Raw genomic sequence first — 19810 nt, 5'->3', positions numbered from 1 at the left:
ACCGAGAGTAAGTAGTTTTGAAAACATCCATTTACATTTCGGCCTATTTATCTTTATTATTTGGAAGAATATTGATAAATGAATACAAATAGTGAGCTTGATATGTATGATATCAAAGCAAAAACTGGTTAAAGACTAAAAGTCGGGCTAGTGTTCCATGTCAGTACACCATCAACAAATTTCATCGAGTTGCGAGCAAATCGCTGATAATTAAAAAGTATAAAATATAGAAAAGACATTCTAATGTTCCGTGTTCTACTTATTTTGAGCAGCATACCTATGATCATGGATGGCAGCTCGATTTTTCGCCTCTCATACCAACCTGGGCACTGTTTAAAGCAAAAAATAGCCGGTGCCGACGCAAAGAAACCGCCGATATAGCTGATTTCGCAAAGAGTGCGTAGATATGGATATGTACTGTGAATTGGAGAGTATCCTGAATATACATGTCGTCTAGGGAAGGTTTGGATCCATGGAGATGTTGTCAAAAGTTATGGCATCAGAATCTTGCGGGCATGCAGTAAATTCAGTTGGAACTACCACGCCACCGCAAATCAGGAGATATTTTTTTTTTACTTTTTCCTGAAATCCGACCTCACAATAGAGCCAATAGAAACGCACTTATTCTGGAAAAGTACAGCATTTCCCAAACTGAACATGTGCTCGATTCTTTAGTCTAAAGATCAGAACATTATGTATATGACATGTATAATTATAATGTTCGGGAAATCATTGAAAAAGGACCGAAGAAAACATTCATTCTCAGATTTTGATTTTTAAAAAAAGCGCCATATACGCTGATCAAACTGGTATTTATCTGCAGGAAAATTATAGTTTAACGTAAAAAGTGCGTTAAATACTGTTATAATTGCGCGTACATATACGTATATAAGTGTGTGAAGTTCGACATTCGACATTAAACATTGGATAAGAGAACAACATTGAACATTTGAAGCGTGAAGTTGGAAATAAGTTAAACTTTCGACATTGAACATTCGACCTCAGAACGACATTGGACATTGCAGTTGAAAAGGACATTAGACATTCAATTTCAAAACGACATTGGACATTCGATACCAGAACGACATTGGACATTTAAATTAAGAACAACATTGGACATTCAATTTAAGAACGACATTGGACATTTAATACCGGAAAGACATTGGACATTTGATACAAGAACGACATTAGAGATTCAACTTCAGAACGATATTGGACATTCGTTTTCAGAAAGACATTCGACATTTAATTTCAGAACAACATTGGACAATCAATACCAGAACGACATTGGACATTCAATTTCAGAACGACATTGGACATTCGTTTTCAGAATGGCATTCGACATTCAATTTCAGAACGACATTGGACATTTGATACCAGAACGACATTGGACATTTGATACAAGAACGACAATGGACATTCGATACCATAACGACATTGGACCTTCGATACCAGAACGACATTGGACATTCGATTTCAGAACGACATTGGACATTCGATACTAGAACGACATTGGACATTTGATACAAGAACGACATTAGACATTCGATTTCAGAACGACATTGGACATTCGTTTTCAGAAAGACATTTGACATTTAATTTCAAAACAACATTGGACATTCAATATTAGAAAGACATTGGACTTCGATTTCAGAACGACATTGGACATTCGATACCAGAACGACATTGGACATTCGATACCAGAACGACATTGGACATTCGATTTCAGAACGACATTAGACATTCGATTTCAGAACGACATTGGACATTCGATATCAGAACGACATTGGATATTCGATACCAGAACGACATTGGACATTCGATGTCGTTCTGGTATCGAATGTCCAATGTCGTTCTGGTATCGTGTTTCCAATTTCGTTCTGGTATCAAATGTCCAATGTCGTTTTAAAATTGAAAGTCTAATGTCGTTCTAGTGTCGAATGTCCAATGTCGTTCTGAAATTGAATGTCCAATGTCGTTCTCAAATCGAATGTGCAATGTCGTTCTGGATTAGAATGTCCAATGTCGTTTTGAAATTGAATGTCCAATGTCGTTCTGAAATCGCATGTCGAATGTGGTTCTGGTATCGAATGTCTAATGTCGTTCTGAAATCGAATGTCTAATGTTGATCTGGTACCAAATGTCCAATGTCGTACTGAAATCGAATGTCCAATGTCGTTCTGAAATCGAACTTTCCAATGTCGTTCTGAAATCGTATGTCCAATGTCGTTCTGGTATCGAATGTTCAATGTCGTTCTGACATCCAATGTCCAATGTCGTTCTGAAATCGAATGTCCAATGTCGTTCTGGTATCGAATGTCCAATGTCGTTCTGAAACGGAATGTCCAATGTCGTTCTGAAATCGAATGTCCAGTGTCGTTCTGGTATCAAATGTCCAATGTCGTTCTGGTATCGAATGTCCAGTGTCGTTCTGAAATCGAATGTCCAATGTCGTTCTGAAATGGAATGTCCAATGTCGTTCTGGTATCAAATGTCCAATGTCGTTCTGGATTCGAATGTCCAATGTCGTTCTGGATACAAATGTCTAATGTCGTTCTAAAATTGAATGTCCAATGTCTTTATAAAATCGAATGTCCAATGTCGTACCGGTATCGAATGTCCAATGTCGTTCTGGTATCGAATGTCCAATGTCGTTCTGGATTCGAATGTCCAATGTCGTTCTGGATACAAATGTCTAATGTCGTTCTAAAATTGCATGTCCAATGTCTTTATAAAATCAAATGTCCAATGTCGTACCGGTATCGAATGTCCAATGTCGTTCTGGTATCGAATGTCCAATGTCGTTCTTAAATGGAATGTCCAATTTCGACATTAGACATTCTTTTTCAGAACGACATTGGACATTCGTTTTCAGAAAGACATTCGACATTTAATTTCAGAACGACATTGGACATTCAATTTCAGAACGACATTGGACATTCGTTTTCAGAATGGCATTCGACATTCAATTTCAGAACGACATTGGACATTTGATACCAGAACTACATTGGACATTTGATACAAGAACGACATTGGACATTCGATTTCAGAACAACATTGGACCTTCGATACCAGAACGACATTGGACCTTCGATACCAGACGACATTGGACATTCGATAACAGAACGACATTGGACATTCGATGTCGTTCTGGTATCGAATGTCCAATGTCGTTCTGGTATCGAAGGTCCAATGTCGTTCTGGTATCGAAGGTCCAATGTCGTTCTGGTATCGAATGTCCAATGTCGTTCTGAAATCGAATGTCCAATGTTGTTCTAGTGTCGAATTTCCAATGTCGTCCTGAAATCGAATGTCTAATGTCGTTCATCGTTCTGGATACAAATGTCTAATGTCGTTCTAAAATTGAATGTCCAATGTCTTTATAAAATCGAATGTCCAATGTCGTACCGGTATCGAATGTCCAATGTCGTTCTGGTATCGAATGTCCAATGTCGTTCTGGATTCGAATGTCCAATGTCGTTCTGGATACAAATGTCTAATGTCGTTCTAAAATTGCATGTCCAATGTCTTTATAAAATCAAATGTCCAATGTCGTACCGGTATCGAATGTCCAATGTCGTTCTGGTATCGAATGTCCAATGTCGTTCTTAAATGGAATGTCCAATTTCGACATTAGACATTCTTTTTCAGAACGACATTGGACATTCGTTTTCAGAAAGACATTCGACATTTAATTTCAGAACGACATTGGACATTCAATTTCAGAACGACATTGGACATTCGTTTTCAGAATGGCATTCGACATTCAATTTCAGAACGACATTGGACATTTGATACCAGAACTACATTGGACATTTGATACAAGAACGACATTGGACATTCGATTTCAGAACAACATTGGACATTCGATACCAGAACGACATTGGACCTTCGATACCAGACGACATTGGACATTCGATAACAGAACGACATTGGACATTCGATGTCGTTCTGGTATCGAATGTCCAATGTCGTTCTGGTATCGAAGGTCCAATGTCGTTCTGGTATCGAAGGTCCAATGTCGTTCTGGTATCGAAGGTCCAATGTCGTTCTGGTATCGAATGTCCAATGTCGTTCTGAAATCGAATGTCCAATGTTGTTCTAGTGTCGAATTTCCAATGTCGTCCTGAAATCGAATGTCTAATGTCGTTCATGATTAGAATGTCCAATGTCGTTTTGAAATTGAATGTCCAATGTCGTTCTGAAATCGCATGTCGAATGGGTTCTGGTATCGAATGTCTAATGTCGTTCTAGTATCGAATGTCCAATGTTGATCTGGTATCAAATGTCCAATGTCGTTCTGAAATCGAACTTTCCAACCAGAATGTCCAATGTCGTTCTGACATCCAATGTCCAATGTCGTTCTGAAATCGAATGTCCAATGTCGTTCTGGTATCGAATGTCCAATGTCGTTCTGAAATGGAATGTCTAATGTCGTTCTGAAATCGAATGTCCAATGTCGTTCTGGTATCAAATGTCCAATGTCGTTCTGGTATCGAATGTCCAATGTCGTTCTGAAATCGAATGTCCAATGTCGCTCTGAAATCGAATGTCCAATGTCGTTCTGGTATCAAATGACCAATGTCGTTCTGAAATCGAATATCCAATGTCGTTCTTGATTCGAATGTCCAATGTCGTTCTGAAATCGAATGTCCAATGTCGTTCTGGTATCAAATGTCCGATGCCGTTCTGAAATCGAATGTCCAATGTCGTTCTTGATTCGAATGTCCAATGTCGTTCTGGTATCAAATGTCCAATGTCGTTCTGAAATGGAATGTCCAATGTCGTTCTTGATTCGAATGTCCAATGTCATTCTGAAATCGAATGTCCAATGTCGTTCTGGTATCGAATGTCCAATGTCGTTCTGAAATCGAATGTCCAATGTCGTTCTTGATTCGAATGTTCAATGTCGTTCTGGTATCGAATGTCCAAGGTCGTTCTTGATTCGAATGTCCAATGTCGTTCTAAAATCGAATGTCCAATGTCGTTCTTGATTCGAATGTTCAATGTCGTTCTGGTATCGAATGCCCAATGTGTTCTGAAATCGAATGTCCAATGTCGTTCTGAAATCGAATGTCCAATGTCGTTCTGGTATCAAATGTCCAATGTCGTTCTGGATTCGAATGTCCAATGTCGTTCTTGATTCGAATGTCTAATGTCGTTGTTAAATTTTAATGTCCAATGTCTTTCCAAAATCGAATGTTTAATGTCGTCCTGCTATCGAATGTCCAATGTCGTTCTGGTATCCAATGTCCAATGTCCTGGTATCCAATGTCCAATGTCGTTCTTAAATTGAATGTCCAATGTCATTTTGAAATTGAATGTCCAATGTCTTTTTCAGTTCCAATGTCCAATGTCGTTCTGAGATCGAATGTTCAATGTCGAAAGTTTAACTTATTGCCAACTTCACGCTTCAAATGTTCAATGTTGTTCTCATATCTAATGTTCAATGTCGAATGTCGAACTTCTCGCCAACTTCACACACTTTTCGTATTTCATCATTTTTCAGACCGAGTAATTTTTGCTATGGGAGGTAATCTACCATACCGTGATGATAACTTGCCACAGGTGCCCGCTATATTTTGGCCTCATTTTCTTTTTAATTATCCCTGCAGATATACATTTATGTTACCAGTTTAATGTATTTCATCTATCTGAGGGTGCAAACGGTTTCTGATGGTGATATTCGAAGGCAGAACCACTAGAAATCTTGTTCTTTTTCCACGGGCGTTTCGTATTCTAATTTACTCGAATCTAACTGTATTCGCCAGTTCAGTAGGTTCATTGATATGACGAATCACGGATTTTATAGTGTTTAATGTAATTCTTATATTATGATATTGATAATTTGAAATACAGGTGTAAAATTGAAAAAGACAAATGTTATTTTGATCAACAGACATAACAAACAATATAACTGTGATTAAACAATAGGAAGTGTCTAGGGGTACGGATCCGTACCTCTAGAATCTGATTCTAGAGGTACGGATCCGTACCTCTAGACAAGCCTGTTAGGGGTTTTCTAGGGGTACGGACCTCCTTTTTCTAGAGATTTAGGGTTATTTATATCTTAAATTTTGTTGAAAATGAAATAACAACAAAGTCTTAACCAATCTTCACTTAAAACTTGGATCTAATTGGTTAACAGATACCAGCGTTCGTCCGATTGTTTACCTTCTCTTTCAAAACCTAAATAACCGAGGAACTCCAAATGAATACACTGTTCTGTGCCGATAGGAATTAGTTTGTTGTCAAATAAACTGTTGATAACAGCTAGATTAATGAATGAATCTATCCCTTAAATGAATTCTATTTGAAATTCAGCAAATAAATAAATAAATAAATAAATAAATTAGGCATAATAATATGCACCAATCTATTTTGTTATTTAACAATGTACATTGTTGTATAATGATAATCGGCACGGAACTTTAATAATCAATTAAGCGACATTTTAACATACTTTACTACAGCCTAATTATTTCTGTATATTTTGAATATGTCTCTGACATTGTAATATGAAAAAGGCAAAGCCTCTGAGAGAGCGTAGCTTAAACGACAAAGAAACTATTCACTGCTTAAAACAATTCCGAGAACCTATTAACTTGAAAAGAAACATTAGTGTAATTATACCTGTAACAGCGAATATCATACGTTGCAAAATTTATGGACAGCCGGTGTCACGGTGACGTCATTACCTGTTTCCGGCGTTTCTATGACTTTATGCTTATTTTATCCCATTTTCTGGGCAATGCTTGATATTTTAAAAGAAAATCATACTTTTTTTTCTACCAACTGGAAATCTTTCTTGCATTATTTTTGAGTGATGGATAATGTTCAGCAATCAAATGAAGTTCTGTATTCACTGCCAACAAAGCATTTCCTGTGAGCACCTGTCCTCTAGGGACACGCACTTCGTTAAATAAAGGCAAAATTGGAATTATTTCCAGAACGTAGGCCTAACTTTTTTAAAGATAAAGACACGTAATGAACATAGAGGTTGGAACTCAAATATAAAATTTAGAGAAAACAACAACAATTTTCCCGACTTTGACGGAAGTAGAACAAAATGGCGGCGCCCAGACGAGAGAAATTTTTTTTCAGTTACATCACTTTGCCCCATTCGGCACACCTTTGTTGTATTCGCCTACACATTGCCGTAAGGCGAGCTACGCGCTCGTTTTAACGCTTCGCGCAATTGCTCGCGAGCTACGCTCGCTATTAAAAAATGAAATAATGTTCTCAGCATGCATAACTTACAACATAGAATTACTTTAAATGTTTATCAATCAGAGAAGCCTGTTGACCAATATCAGTCAAATTGATATTGCTTTCTTCCTGTTTTTTTCCACCTCAATAAAATAAAACAAATATAAATTCAACACACCGATGAGACTTTCACATTTTAATAATACAAATAATATGATATAATATGTTTTTTAAATATTGAGTAAATGTAAGAATTACCTGCTCTCATTCTTTCATAATTAGACTGTGCAGGCGTGTCACGAGGACTGGACTGCATCAAATCGTCTGCTGCTGCCTATATCAGAGAAATCAAACTATGTAAATGTTTACATTTAATTTTGTTCCACGATCAAGCGCTTGTATAATTCAAGTGAGTTTTTTGTTCTTTTTGTTAATTTGGTGATTTCATTTTAGACAAAATGCTCAATAGTATCTTGACAGTTAATATGAACTATAGGTTTCAGCAGTTACATAACACCGACTTTGAGAAAAAAAGGTAAAATTACTAAATACAATGTAAATAATATGTATTGTAATACTATATATCTTTAAAAGCCCAATCCAAATTCCATCTTTTTACTTTAAAATAGTATCATAATTATGTCTCAGCATTTCAATAGCGCATGCTCAAAAAAGCGCTCAATCGGTTTTGATATCATTTTACATATCTTCCACTACTTTCGCATTTAGACTGCAACTATTAACTTTGGCTAAGTGCTTAATTCAATTGACTGATGAGACACAAAGCGATTAAAAATAAAACAGAACTGACAAAAAAGTTTGCTACATTTGGAAGATTCCTCTCCAGTCTTTACAAAAAAAAATATGTCTGCATTTTATTTGTGTTGAATAAATGTCTCGCATCCCCTACAGGATATAAACAAGAAGTTGCGTTCAATAAACGCTTGATGCCCACGGTGGCATCCTTGTCGATACAAAGCAACCTAAGTCCAAAATGAGGTCAAGATCAAGGTCAAACTGAGGTCAAGTGATGTTTAAAGATGAGGATGGTCACAGGTTACATCTGCATTAGTATCAAGTCATTCTATTCTAGTAAGGGATATTGATGCTAGACGAAACGGTCCAATTTGGTTAACCAAGAGATGGCACATACAAAGAAACCTAAGTCTAAAACGAGGTCAAGGTCAAGGTCAAACTGAGGTTAGGTGGTGTCTGAAGATGAGGAATGGTCACAGGTTACATCTGCATTAGTATCAAGTCATTCTAGTAAGGGGTATTGATGCTAGACGAAACGGTCCCATTTGGTTAACCTCATTCGGACGGACGAACGGACAGGGAGGATAATCACTATATGCCTCCCGCATCAGTAGATGCCGGGGACATAAAAACCCTCGAAATATAAATATCAATCAAGTCTAATGACCCGGTCTGTATTGATACATGTATTTCTAGCGATGAATATCTTAAAATCACCCTCAGTCTGAAGAATGCATTATTTATATAATTTTACCTTACTAATGTCGTCACTACGCCTGCCTTCGATTTGAATCTGAGCTGACTGTTTTCTTTCCAGCTGATAAAGTATATCTTCTCCTTTACGCTCTAAATGTTTTTCAATTTCTTTTCCTTTCTGATCTAGTCTCCCTTTTGATTCCAATTCTACCACTCTTAAATTCTTTTTAATTTCTATCTCTTCATGCTTAAGTCCCTCTTTTGAGTTAACTTCTGTCACTCTCAAATTCCTTTTGATTTGCAACTCTTTCTGTTCCAATTTCTGTTTTAAATCAACTTCTATCTTTCTCAAATTATCTTTGCTTTCTCTCTCTTTTTGATCCATCTTCTTTGCAGATTCAATTTCTTTCATCCTAAGTACTTTCTTGATTTCCTTCTCTCTCTTCTCGAGTCTTTCTATTGAGTCGACTTCGGTCTTTCTCAAATCATCTTTCATTTCAACCATTTTCTGCGCGAGTTCGTGTTTTATAGTTGAACCTATCTCCTTTATCTGCTTTTCACTTTCATCAGTTTTAACTCCAATTCCAGTCGCAGCGTCAACTATTCTCTGTTCAAGTTTCTTTTCCTTCTGTTCGATTGCAGCCATTGCAATACGACGGACTTCCATTTCATCTGTAGTTGTTATTACAAACTTTTCCTGCTTTAGCTGTAAATTAAATATAAAATATCTGAAAGAATTTATTATTATAGCACTCAGATCTACAATAATACTTAACAAGACAGTCTGAAAGACCACAAAACCCCAAGCCACTGTTATGGATAGTAAAATGATACACCTTTGACCTTGACCTTGAACTGGCATAGATGACTCATGAATTCTGCACATCATCTTGATGAGGAAATCAATTGACCCAAGTTACATGAAAATCTTTCAAGGGATTTAGCAGATAAGAGACCTCAAACGTTTGACATTGAGTTGTGATTTGACCTTGAGTTGACATGTCTGACTCATGACTTCTTGATTGGGTGATCATTTGACCGAAATTTGATTTAGGAGATACAGATTGGACACAAAATGGAAAGCTTAAACATTTGATCCTAGATTGCGACCTTGAGCCGACACGGCTGACTCATAAGTTCTGCACATCGTCTTGATAAGGTGATCCTTTGACTCAAGTTTTATAAAATTCCTTCAACAGGTAAGGAGATATAGAGCGGACATGAAATGGAAGGCTAAAACCTTTGACCTCGAGTTATGACGTTGATCTTGAGCAGTGTAATGAAGTATTTCGACCCCCATAGAATAATGACCCCCCGGTCATTATTCTATAGAAAAAGTGACCCCCCGGTCATAGTATTATGACCTCCAGATCATAGTACTATGACTCCCCCACGTGAAGTAAACTGAACCTCACGAAGAATATTGACTCCCATAAAAAAACGACACCCGGTCATTTGGTCAAATTTAGTGATAACTCGTGTATCTAAGGCCTAATTGCTGCATTTTATGCCCCCACTCGGGGGAGGGGTCATATAGATTTGCCCTTGTCCGTCCGTCCGTCCTTCCGTTTGACCATTAGCCCCAGATACCATCACTTGACACATAAATCAGAGCATTCCGCAACGGGAAAAAGGATTCTATTTCTAGACGATGTATCTTGGTGTATACATGTTTTTAACAATTCACAATACGTTCATAAAACAAACCAGTGTCAATAATCCCTGCAAACTTCGGTATGAAGTAATTCTTCAGAAGAAAACTGCACAAGAAACTGCTAGCATAGAACTTAGTATTAATAGAAGTTGCAATACTTAGCAGTGGCAGTAAAGTACGGTAGCGGCAACAATAGAAAGTAGTAGTAGTAGTAGTAGTAGTAGTAGTAGTAGTGGCAGTGGTAGTGGCAGTTGCAGCAGCAACAGCAGAGGAATAAGTGACAGCAACAACAGCAGCAGGAGAAGAAGAGGTAGATGTACAAGACGTGTTAGTGGAAGCAGGTATAGTAGTATCAGTAGTAGCAGTTGTAGTAGTAGTAGTAGTAGAAGTTGTAGTAGTAGTAGTAGTAGTAGTAGTAGTAGAAGAAGAAGTACATGTAGTAATAGCAATAGAAGTAGTGGCACCAGTAGTAGTAGTACAATCAAAATGTTAACTATTGGCAATGGAGGGTATTAGAGTTGTAGATCTAGTAAAATTGTCCGTTAGGTTTGGTGGGGATCACTTTTTAATAGATATTATCGTCGAAAGTCTTTTTAGGAGCCGGTGTTTTACACGGAAAGGGTAACTTTTTTTAAATAGAATAATGTCCAGGAATTGATATTGTATGAGAGTTCGAATGTAGTAATTTCGGCAGTGAGTATTTTACATGGAAGGAGTCACTTTTTCTATAGAATAATAACCGGGGTCGTTATTCTATGAGATTCGAAGGGAGTCATCTTTAGGGAGTCAGTATTTTACTTGGAGGGGTCAGTTTTTCTAAAGAATAATGACCGGGGGGTCGTTATTCTATAGAGTTTTCAAAGGGAGTCAGTTTTTTTTAACGGGAGTCAATATTTTACAGGAAATGAGTCACATTTTCTATAGAATAATGACCGGGGGGTCGTTATTCTATGGGGGTCGAAATACTTCATTACACCCGGCATGGCTGAATCATAAGTTCTGCACATCGTCTTGTATAGGTGATCATTTGATCCAGGTTTAGGAGACACAGAGCGGACACGAAAGTGTTACGGACGGACGAAGGGCTGACGGACAGAGACCATTCCTAGAGTGGTGGGGGATTAAAAATAATGGAAATTAAAGCGGAATTTAAAACAACAAAAAATATATATGCAGGCGGAAAGAACATAATATAATTAGATTAAACAAGAGGGCCATGAAGGCCCTGTATCGCTCACCTGACCTACTGACCTAAAGATCATCAAGATTAACATCCTGACCAAGTTTCATTAAGCTATGGTCATAAATGTTGCCTCTAAAGTGTTGACTAGCTTTTCCTTTGATTTGACCCGGTGACCTAGTTTTTTACCCCACATGACCCAGATTCGAACTTGACCTAAAGATCATCAAGATTAACATTCTGACTAAGATTCATGAAGATACAGTCATAAATATGGCCTCTAGACTGTTAACAAGCTTTTCATTTGATCTGACCCGGTGACCTAGATTTTGACCATGCATGACCCAGATTCGAACCTGACCTGAAGATAATCAAGATTAACATTCTGACCAAGTTTCATGAAGATACAGTCATAAATGTGGCCTCTAGAGTGTTAACAAGCTTTTCTTTTGATTTGACCCAGTGACCTAGTTTTTACCCCACCTGACCTAGATTTGAACACGAACTATAGATCATCAAGGTTAACATTCTGACTTAGATTTTTTAAGATAAGGTCATACATGTGGCCGCTACAGTGTGAACTAGCCTTTCCTTTGATTTCACCAAGTGACACAGTTTTTGACTCTACATGACCCAGTTTCTAACTGGACCTTGAGATCATCAAGATTAACATCCTGACTAAGTTTCATTAAGATATGGTCATAAATGTGGCCTCTAAAGTGTTAACTAGTTTTTCCTTTGATTTGACCCGGTGACCTAGTTTTTTACCCCACATGACCCAGATTCGAACATAACCTTGAGATCATCAAGATTAACATTCTGACTAAGTTTCATGAAGATATAGTCATAAATGTTGCCTCTAGACTGTAAACAAGCTTTTCCTTTGATTTGACCCGGTGACCTAGTTTTTTACCCCACATGACCCAGATTCGAACTTGACCTAAAGATCATCAAGATTAACATTCTGACTAAGATTCATGAAGATACAGTCATAAATATGGCCTCTAGACTGTTAACAAGCTTTTCCTTTGATCTGACCCGGTGACCTAGATTTTGATCATGCATGACCCAGATTCGAACCTGACCTAAAGATAATCAAGGTTAACATTCTGACCAAGTTTCATGAAGATACAGTCATAAATGTGGCCTCTAGAATGTTAACAAGCTATTATTTTGATTTGACCCAGTGACCTAGTTTTTAACCCCACCTGACCTAGATTTGAACACGAACTATATATCATCAAGGTTAACATTCTGACTTAGTTTATAAGATAAGGTCATACATGTGGCCGCTACAGTGTGAACTAGCCTTTCCTTTGATTTCACCAAGTGACATAGTTTTTGACTCTACATGACCCAGATTGTAACTGGACCTGGAGATCATCAAGACTAACATTCTGACCAAGTTTCATTAAGATATAGTCATAAATGTGGCCTCTAAAGTTTGATTTGACCCGGTGACCTAGTTTTTTACCCCACATGACCCAGATTCAAACATAACCTTGAGATCATCAAGATTAACATTCTGACTAAGTTTCATGAAGATATAGTCATAAATGTGGCCTCTAGACTGTAAACAAGCTTTTCCTTTGATTTGACCCCGTGACCTAGATTTTTGACCCTGAATGACCCAGATTCGCACTTGATCTAAAGATCATCAAGATTAACTTTCTGACCAAGTTTCATGAAGATACAATCATAAATGTAGCCTCTAGAGTGATAACAAGCTTTTCCTTTCATTTGACCTAGTGACCTAGTTTTTTATCCCACCTTACCTAGATTTGAACATGAACTATAGATCATCAAGATAAACATTCTTATTAAGTTTCATGAAGATAAGGTCATGCATGTGGCCTCTACACTGTGAATTAGCTTTTCCTTTGATTTGACCTGGTGACCTAGTTTTTGACCCTAAATGACCCAGATTCAAGCTGGACCTTGAGATCATCAAGATTAACATTCTGACCTGGTTTCATGAAGACAGTCATAAATGTGGCCTCTACAGTGTTAACAATCTATTCCTTTGATTTGACCCGGTGACCTAGTTTTTGACCCCATATAACCCAATATCAAATAGTCAAAGATTTCATTGAGGGTAACATTCTGACCAAGTTTCATTAAAATTGGGCCAAAATTGTGACCTCTAGAGTGTTAACAAGCTTTTCCTTTGATTTGACCCGGTGACCTAGTTTTTGATCTCAGATAACCCAATATCAAACTCGTCCAAGATTTTACTAAGGGTAACATTCTGACCAAGTTTCATTAAGATTGCGCCACAATTGTGACCTCTAGAGTGTCAACAAGCTTTTCTTTTGATTTGACCTGGTGACCTAGTTTTTGAGCCTACATGACCCAAATTCAAAACGGACCTTGAGATCATCACGATTAACATTTTGACCAGGTTTTATGAAGATACAGTCTTAAATGTGGCCTCTACTGTGTTAACAAGCTATTCCTTTGATTTGACTCGGTGACCTAGTTGTAGATCCCAGATGACCCAATATCAAAAACTTCCATGATTATATTGAGGGTAACATTCTGACCAAGTATCATTAAAATTGGGCAAAAATTGTGACCTCTAGAGTGTTAACAAGCTTTTCCTTTGATTTGACCCGGTGACCTAGTTTTTGACCTCAGATGACCTAATATTGAACTCATCCAAGATTTAATTGAGAGAAACATTCTGACCAAGTTTCATTATGATTCGGCCAAAATTGTGACCTCTAGTGTGTTAACAGTCAAATTGTTGACGACGACGGACGGACGGACGACTGACGACGGACTGACGATGACGGACGAAGGACACAGAGCGATCACAAAAGCTCACCTTTGAGCACTCTGTGCTCAGGTGAGCTAAAAAACGTATACAATATAAAACTCCAGTTATTTGAAATCAGGAACTCAAGTTGCGTAGGGAATATTACCTCAAGCAGTTTCTTGACCGCATTTTTAGATTCTTGTCTATCTTTGATTTCTTTATCATCTTGCAGCAGTTCTATCATATCATCTATATAATTTGCAGTGTCTGTGTCCTCTACTTCCATATTGTTACAATGAAATATGGCGTTTCTGTGTTGAAGTACCTGCAATACGTCAACAAATCAACAAGGCTTAGAAACATTATTTACACAAAACGTTTTCTATCACAAATGCTTAATTCATGAACACTGCATTTAGTATGTGTATGTAAAACAGAACAGGACAGAACTGAACAAAAAGAAAACTTTACTAAGTCTTGCAGTAGTACATCGCCTATTATTCACAAAAAAACAATACTAATTTACCAGTCATAAATGACCTCCATATCAAATGTGTTCTTAGACGAAAGCATTCTCTAGTCATTAAGTAAAAAGATCTACTGCTCTGGGTTAATGTGACCTTGACGTTTGACCTGCTGATCTCAAAATCATTAGGAGTCGTCTGCTCGTTATGATCAGCCGCCATATTAAGTTTCGTGATTGAGTCCCAAGCGTTCTCAAGTTATTTTCCAGAAATGGTTCAACTGTTTCGAGTCACTGTGACCTTGACCTTTGACTTACTGACCTCAAAATCAAAATAAGTCATCTGTTGGTCATGATCAACCTGTCTATTAAGTTTCATGACTCCGGAAAAGGTTTAACTATTCCCGGCCACATTGACCTTGACCTTTAATCCACCAACTTCAATATTATGAAAAGGAGTAATTCGCTGGTCATGACCAACCTCCCTATCAACTTTCATGATCTTAGGCCTAAACATTCTTAAGTTATCATTCGGAAAACGATTGACTCTTCCAGTCACTGTAACCGTGACATTTGACCCACTCCACTTAAAATCAATCATCTTGAGTTATTTAGCGGAAACCGACTGATGTACCGACCAACCGGCAAATATCTGCGAAATAATATACCCCTCCCTCTTCGAAGGAATGGTGGAGGTGAGGGCATTGTAAATAATATGATACAGTACGTATTTCAATTAGATAATTTTTAAATAATAGGCGGCTATATGTCAGGCGTAGTAATTTCATATTAGAGAGTTTGAGATTTCAACCTTCGCCTTCCCCTTCAACGTCTCTCATATATATTTGGGGTAAAACGTCACCGATATGCGTGTATTTTATTTATATCAGACGTTGCTACTAAAGTTTTCCATGTAATGTCAAGTAAGCCTAAGACTTCGCTTTATAACTATGTGAAATAAAAAGCTTAGTTTAAGGAATTCTGCTTATTAAGTTATTCGATTATCCATATGTATAACTGGACTAAATTTGATGCGAAACACGATCAACAAGTATAAGAATAATGAAACTTTGTTTGGCTAATGATTTTAACTAAACACATTGAATTGAACATGGAAGCATGAAGTTATCAACTGATTTTGAGAAACTTTGAGATTTTGTTCAACCTTTAACTTGTACGGCATATTTATGTCCTAAGGCTGTATTTATTATACCAGATGGGCCTTTTTGTCGTAAGAAGTGAAGTTTTGAACGTCCGAAGATGTGATATCACGAAAGTCAAAACTTCAGTCTTTGTACATCTACTCTGTCCACATACTCGGTATCAAAGACTGAAATCTGGATGGAGGCACATGACATGACACTCATTTTACTTGAAAAATGAATGATAACCCGCGATTATCATTTGGTGGAACATTTTATTTTAACTTCCAAATAAAATCAATCCGTTTCTGTCGGACACTTAATAAGACAATTGCGTTTGTGCGACAATTTTCGTCTCCACCTAGCAGTTATTGACTGTTTCGCTAAACACATGGTGACTTGGCACGATTATATTGAACTGTCTGAGAGTTTGGCATTATACAGAGTCAAACTGAGTGTCATGATGCCAAAACGTAGGATATCACGAGAATATCTTACATTTGTTTCAAATCGCTTGTTAAATATATTCATGAATTGTGTATATTGGCTCACATTATCAACATATCTTTTAAAAGGTTAGATTTTCAACAGGTACAGTCTACAAGTAAAACGCGTCTTTTAAGGAATTCGATGTACAAAGTACCAATTCAAAGTAAAAGGAAAACTTTAAGAAAAACTATGAAATACTAGTCAACAGCCTTTTGTGTTTGCTTTATCTCATATACATTTTGTATTTTACTTAACTTCAAAGTATATCGAGAAATGCATTTGTAGTAGTTGGTGTCTCATGTTTTTGTTTAAAAAATATTAATTGCATCATCTTTCAAGAACACCATCAACAATAGAATACGTTGATGTGATTATCATTTTTACTTCCTCTCATGTATAATTTACAATCGTGCACTGTATACTGACATCATTTTATATAAAATGTTTTTTTTTGTAATCGTACTAATATCCATGCGATGATTATGTTAATTGAAATGTTTTTATTTAATTTTCATTTTTAAAACCTCTTGTAAAAGTCCTGCACTTTCGGACAATTGATATCAAAATGCACGAGAAAAACGATCATAATTACAGATAAATTGAATGGGCGGATTAAGAGAAGTAAGGTTCATTCTAAAGTTTGAAATCTCAAGGAATTTTAATCGAACTTCAACTTCATACGTTAACTTCGCAAGAGACGTTGAAGGGGAAGGCGAAGGTTGAAATCTCAAACTCTCTATTATTTCGATTCTAATAGCATTATTAGATGAAATGTGACATCATTGTTGGGTCGTGTATGTAACAGAACAAATATACGTATATTACGAGTGAAATATTCGACCGAAAAGATCACATGTGTGATATATGTGTGAAATATTCGATCGAAAATAGTACACACATGTACGCTGGACTTTGATTTTCAGAGACAGACCAAAACGAATATCTCAGACCACCAGCACTACTACCACTACCACACATTATTAGATCTACTTTATGCGGATGACTCTAGTAAAAAAACATTGAAAAATAAACTAACAGAAGCTCTTCAATCAAACTATAAATTCCACATCTGAATCATCTGAAGTATCTAGGTGCAACTTTAGATCAAAGTCTTACTGGTGAATAAATGGCTAACTCTAGTATCAAAAAGGAAAATGCCAGGTTAGAATTTCTGTATAGGAAACAGAAATTTCTTCCTGTTCGTACAAAAAGACTTTTGGTTTTAGTCTTTATACATTGTTTTTTTTCTGGTTTCACGGCTTATCTCTTTTGGAAAAAATACAACCTACATGGTTATCCAATTTGAAAATGATTTAGTCAACTTTTTTAGTCATTATTTCGACTTTATTACGTCGTATTTTCTTCTTGTCAATGCTGTAGTACATTCCTGTCGTCCATGCGCACATATCTGTTTATGAATTTACGATTACGCGATGTAGAACGAAGCTATTGCATTTTGAATACAATGATAAGCTCGAAAGTGATTGAAAGTACATGTTTTGTTCATAAATTTTTTTCAAACTGCTCATTGCATTTCTTATAAAGTATATTAATGCCATTGTTGTTGTAACCGTAAATGCTTGAAAGTAAACATTAAGCATAATAGTGTATATGTTACTTACCCTTGAGAAAGCATCATTACCATCAATTATACAATGGATATGGTGATGGAACTCTAGGTTATCAATCAACAGGTGCAACAAACCGGAACAGTCAAACTCGGTTGCTCTTAGCTTGTGTTCATATCCTGGAGCATTTATGAAACATTTTGCGACAGCCCAAGGTACAGTACACCACTGATGAGCGTCTGTGTTTCTCCAGTATGGAGCGGGAGGAGTAGATGCGTGACGGCTAATAATTTCGTCGTATATAGCACCACAAACGTTGTTGGGACAAGACGTTCTTCCGCGAGGATGTAGACAGTTACAATGAATTTGACCGAGAGGACACTGTCTATTTTTGGTTTGAACATGGTCCGGCTGGAGTGTGCGTACATCGCAAAGTCCACATGAAACTGCCAATAGATTATGTTTCTGTTTAACTTTATCTAATATATCAACATGCTGCTGGTTAACAAGATGGTCGCAGAATGGTTCCAAGCCGTCTTTTACATATTTAATACCAAGTCCGGCTCTCACCCAGTTCCTGTATTTCTTGTTCTCAAGCTGCGCCCTGTGGTCCATTGTTTATCTGTAAGAAAGAACGGTATCAATATGCCTGCATTATACGATACTATGATGGAATTCAGTTCATATTAGTATTTAAAGTTGAACTGATGTTCAAAATGAGATATAATATTTGTAGTCACCAGCTGTCTATACTATTTAAAGCATGTGATTGTCTAGTTTATATACGTTCTTAATCGACGGAATCCAGGGATTGAATATATCGAAAATTCGTGTGAGAATAAAAAAAATGGAGTAGGAAACCATGGCACTCGTATAGTTTTGAGATCACGATTGATAAATTCGCTCAAACTGTCCTTTTGTCTTTAAAAATTCCTTTGGGGTAATTATTTTAATGATAATCACGTAACCGCTTCCAGAAGCTTGTCGCTTTATGGCATACAGACACTAAATAGAACTAGATGACAAAGGCCCACTAGCTGTCAAAAGGACTGGGAGTTGCACACGAAACTCTGTCTCACTGAGACAATTATTGTGCCAAATAAAACAATTGTATCATGCTATTTTATAATCCCACATTAAATAACGAAGTTATTAACCGGACGAGGTCAATTATAGCCATATTTGACCATTAAACTCCAAGTATCACCTTAACCTTTAAGATATTGAAACGGGTGTTGCGCGCGACACGCTTTCTCATGGAAGTGAAAAATTGTGCAAAGTTATTTTAAATCCCAAAATTAATGACAAGCTTATGGTCCAGGCGAAGAAATCTTGAGGGACGCTCTGACGCACGCACGCACATACACCGAATAGCCATTTGGACAACTATGTCTTCGCTCCCTTACGGCCTCGACAAAACATGGCGCGAAAACATGATAGTCCCATAGTCCCATAATCGCTGATACTAACAGTCTCTTTTTTTTTTTTTTTTGCTCTGTTGAGCTATTTTCATTCCTTTCTTTGCATTTTGGGGTCTCATTTTTCAACTGATTTTTTCTTTGCATCAAACATGGCCCCAATTTTTCTTTTGATTTTTTTTTAAGAACAGACAATATACTTCAATGCAAGTTACAGACATTTAAAATTGTCCTGATGTGTGCTGTGGCCATTGAAAATATGTCAATTTTATATAGAATAAAGAGGAACAGCTATTTAGTGTTTCATGGTTCCTTTATTGAAAGTTATCAAATCATTGTACAACAAGGCAGTCTGAAAGACAGCTAAATCCCCCGCCACTGTTACAAATAGTGAAAGGGTAAACCTTTGACCTATAGCTGTGCCCTTGACCTTGACCTGACATGGCTGACTCATGGAGTCTGTGCAACGTTTTGATG

The 19810-nt window shown here is 37.0% G+C and overlaps 1 protein-coding gene across 1 annotated transcript in view; it reads right to left on the bottom strand.

The window, feature by feature from the left end:
- The window catches only part of LOC123539751 (uncharacterized), a 182896-nt gene that overhangs the window by 8161 nt on the left and 154925 nt on the right, over nt 1-19810 (bottom strand). The window contains exons 2-5 of the mRNA XM_053526039.1: nt 17970-18537; nt 14420-14578; nt 8720-9367; nt 7468-7543 (exon numbers count right to left, since the gene is read on the bottom strand). Of these exons, the coding sequence (XP_053382014.1) occupies nt 7468-7543; nt 8720-9367; nt 14420-14578; nt 17970-18530 (1444 nt within the window). The 5' untranslated portion in view covers nt 18531-18537. The remainder of the gene's footprint in view (nt 1-7467; nt 7544-8719; nt 9368-14419; nt 14579-17969; nt 18538-19810) is intronic.

The sequence above is a fragment of the Mercenaria mercenaria genome, chromosome 16 (assembly GCF_021730395.1).
Source record: "Mercenaria mercenaria strain notata chromosome 16, MADL_Memer_1, whole genome shotgun sequence".
Taxonomy (NCBI): Eukaryota; Metazoa; Mollusca; class Bivalvia; order Venerida; family Veneridae; genus Mercenaria; species Mercenaria mercenaria.
Note: the sequence above shows the minus strand (reverse complement) of the source record. Positions and strands in the feature narration are given on the sequence as shown.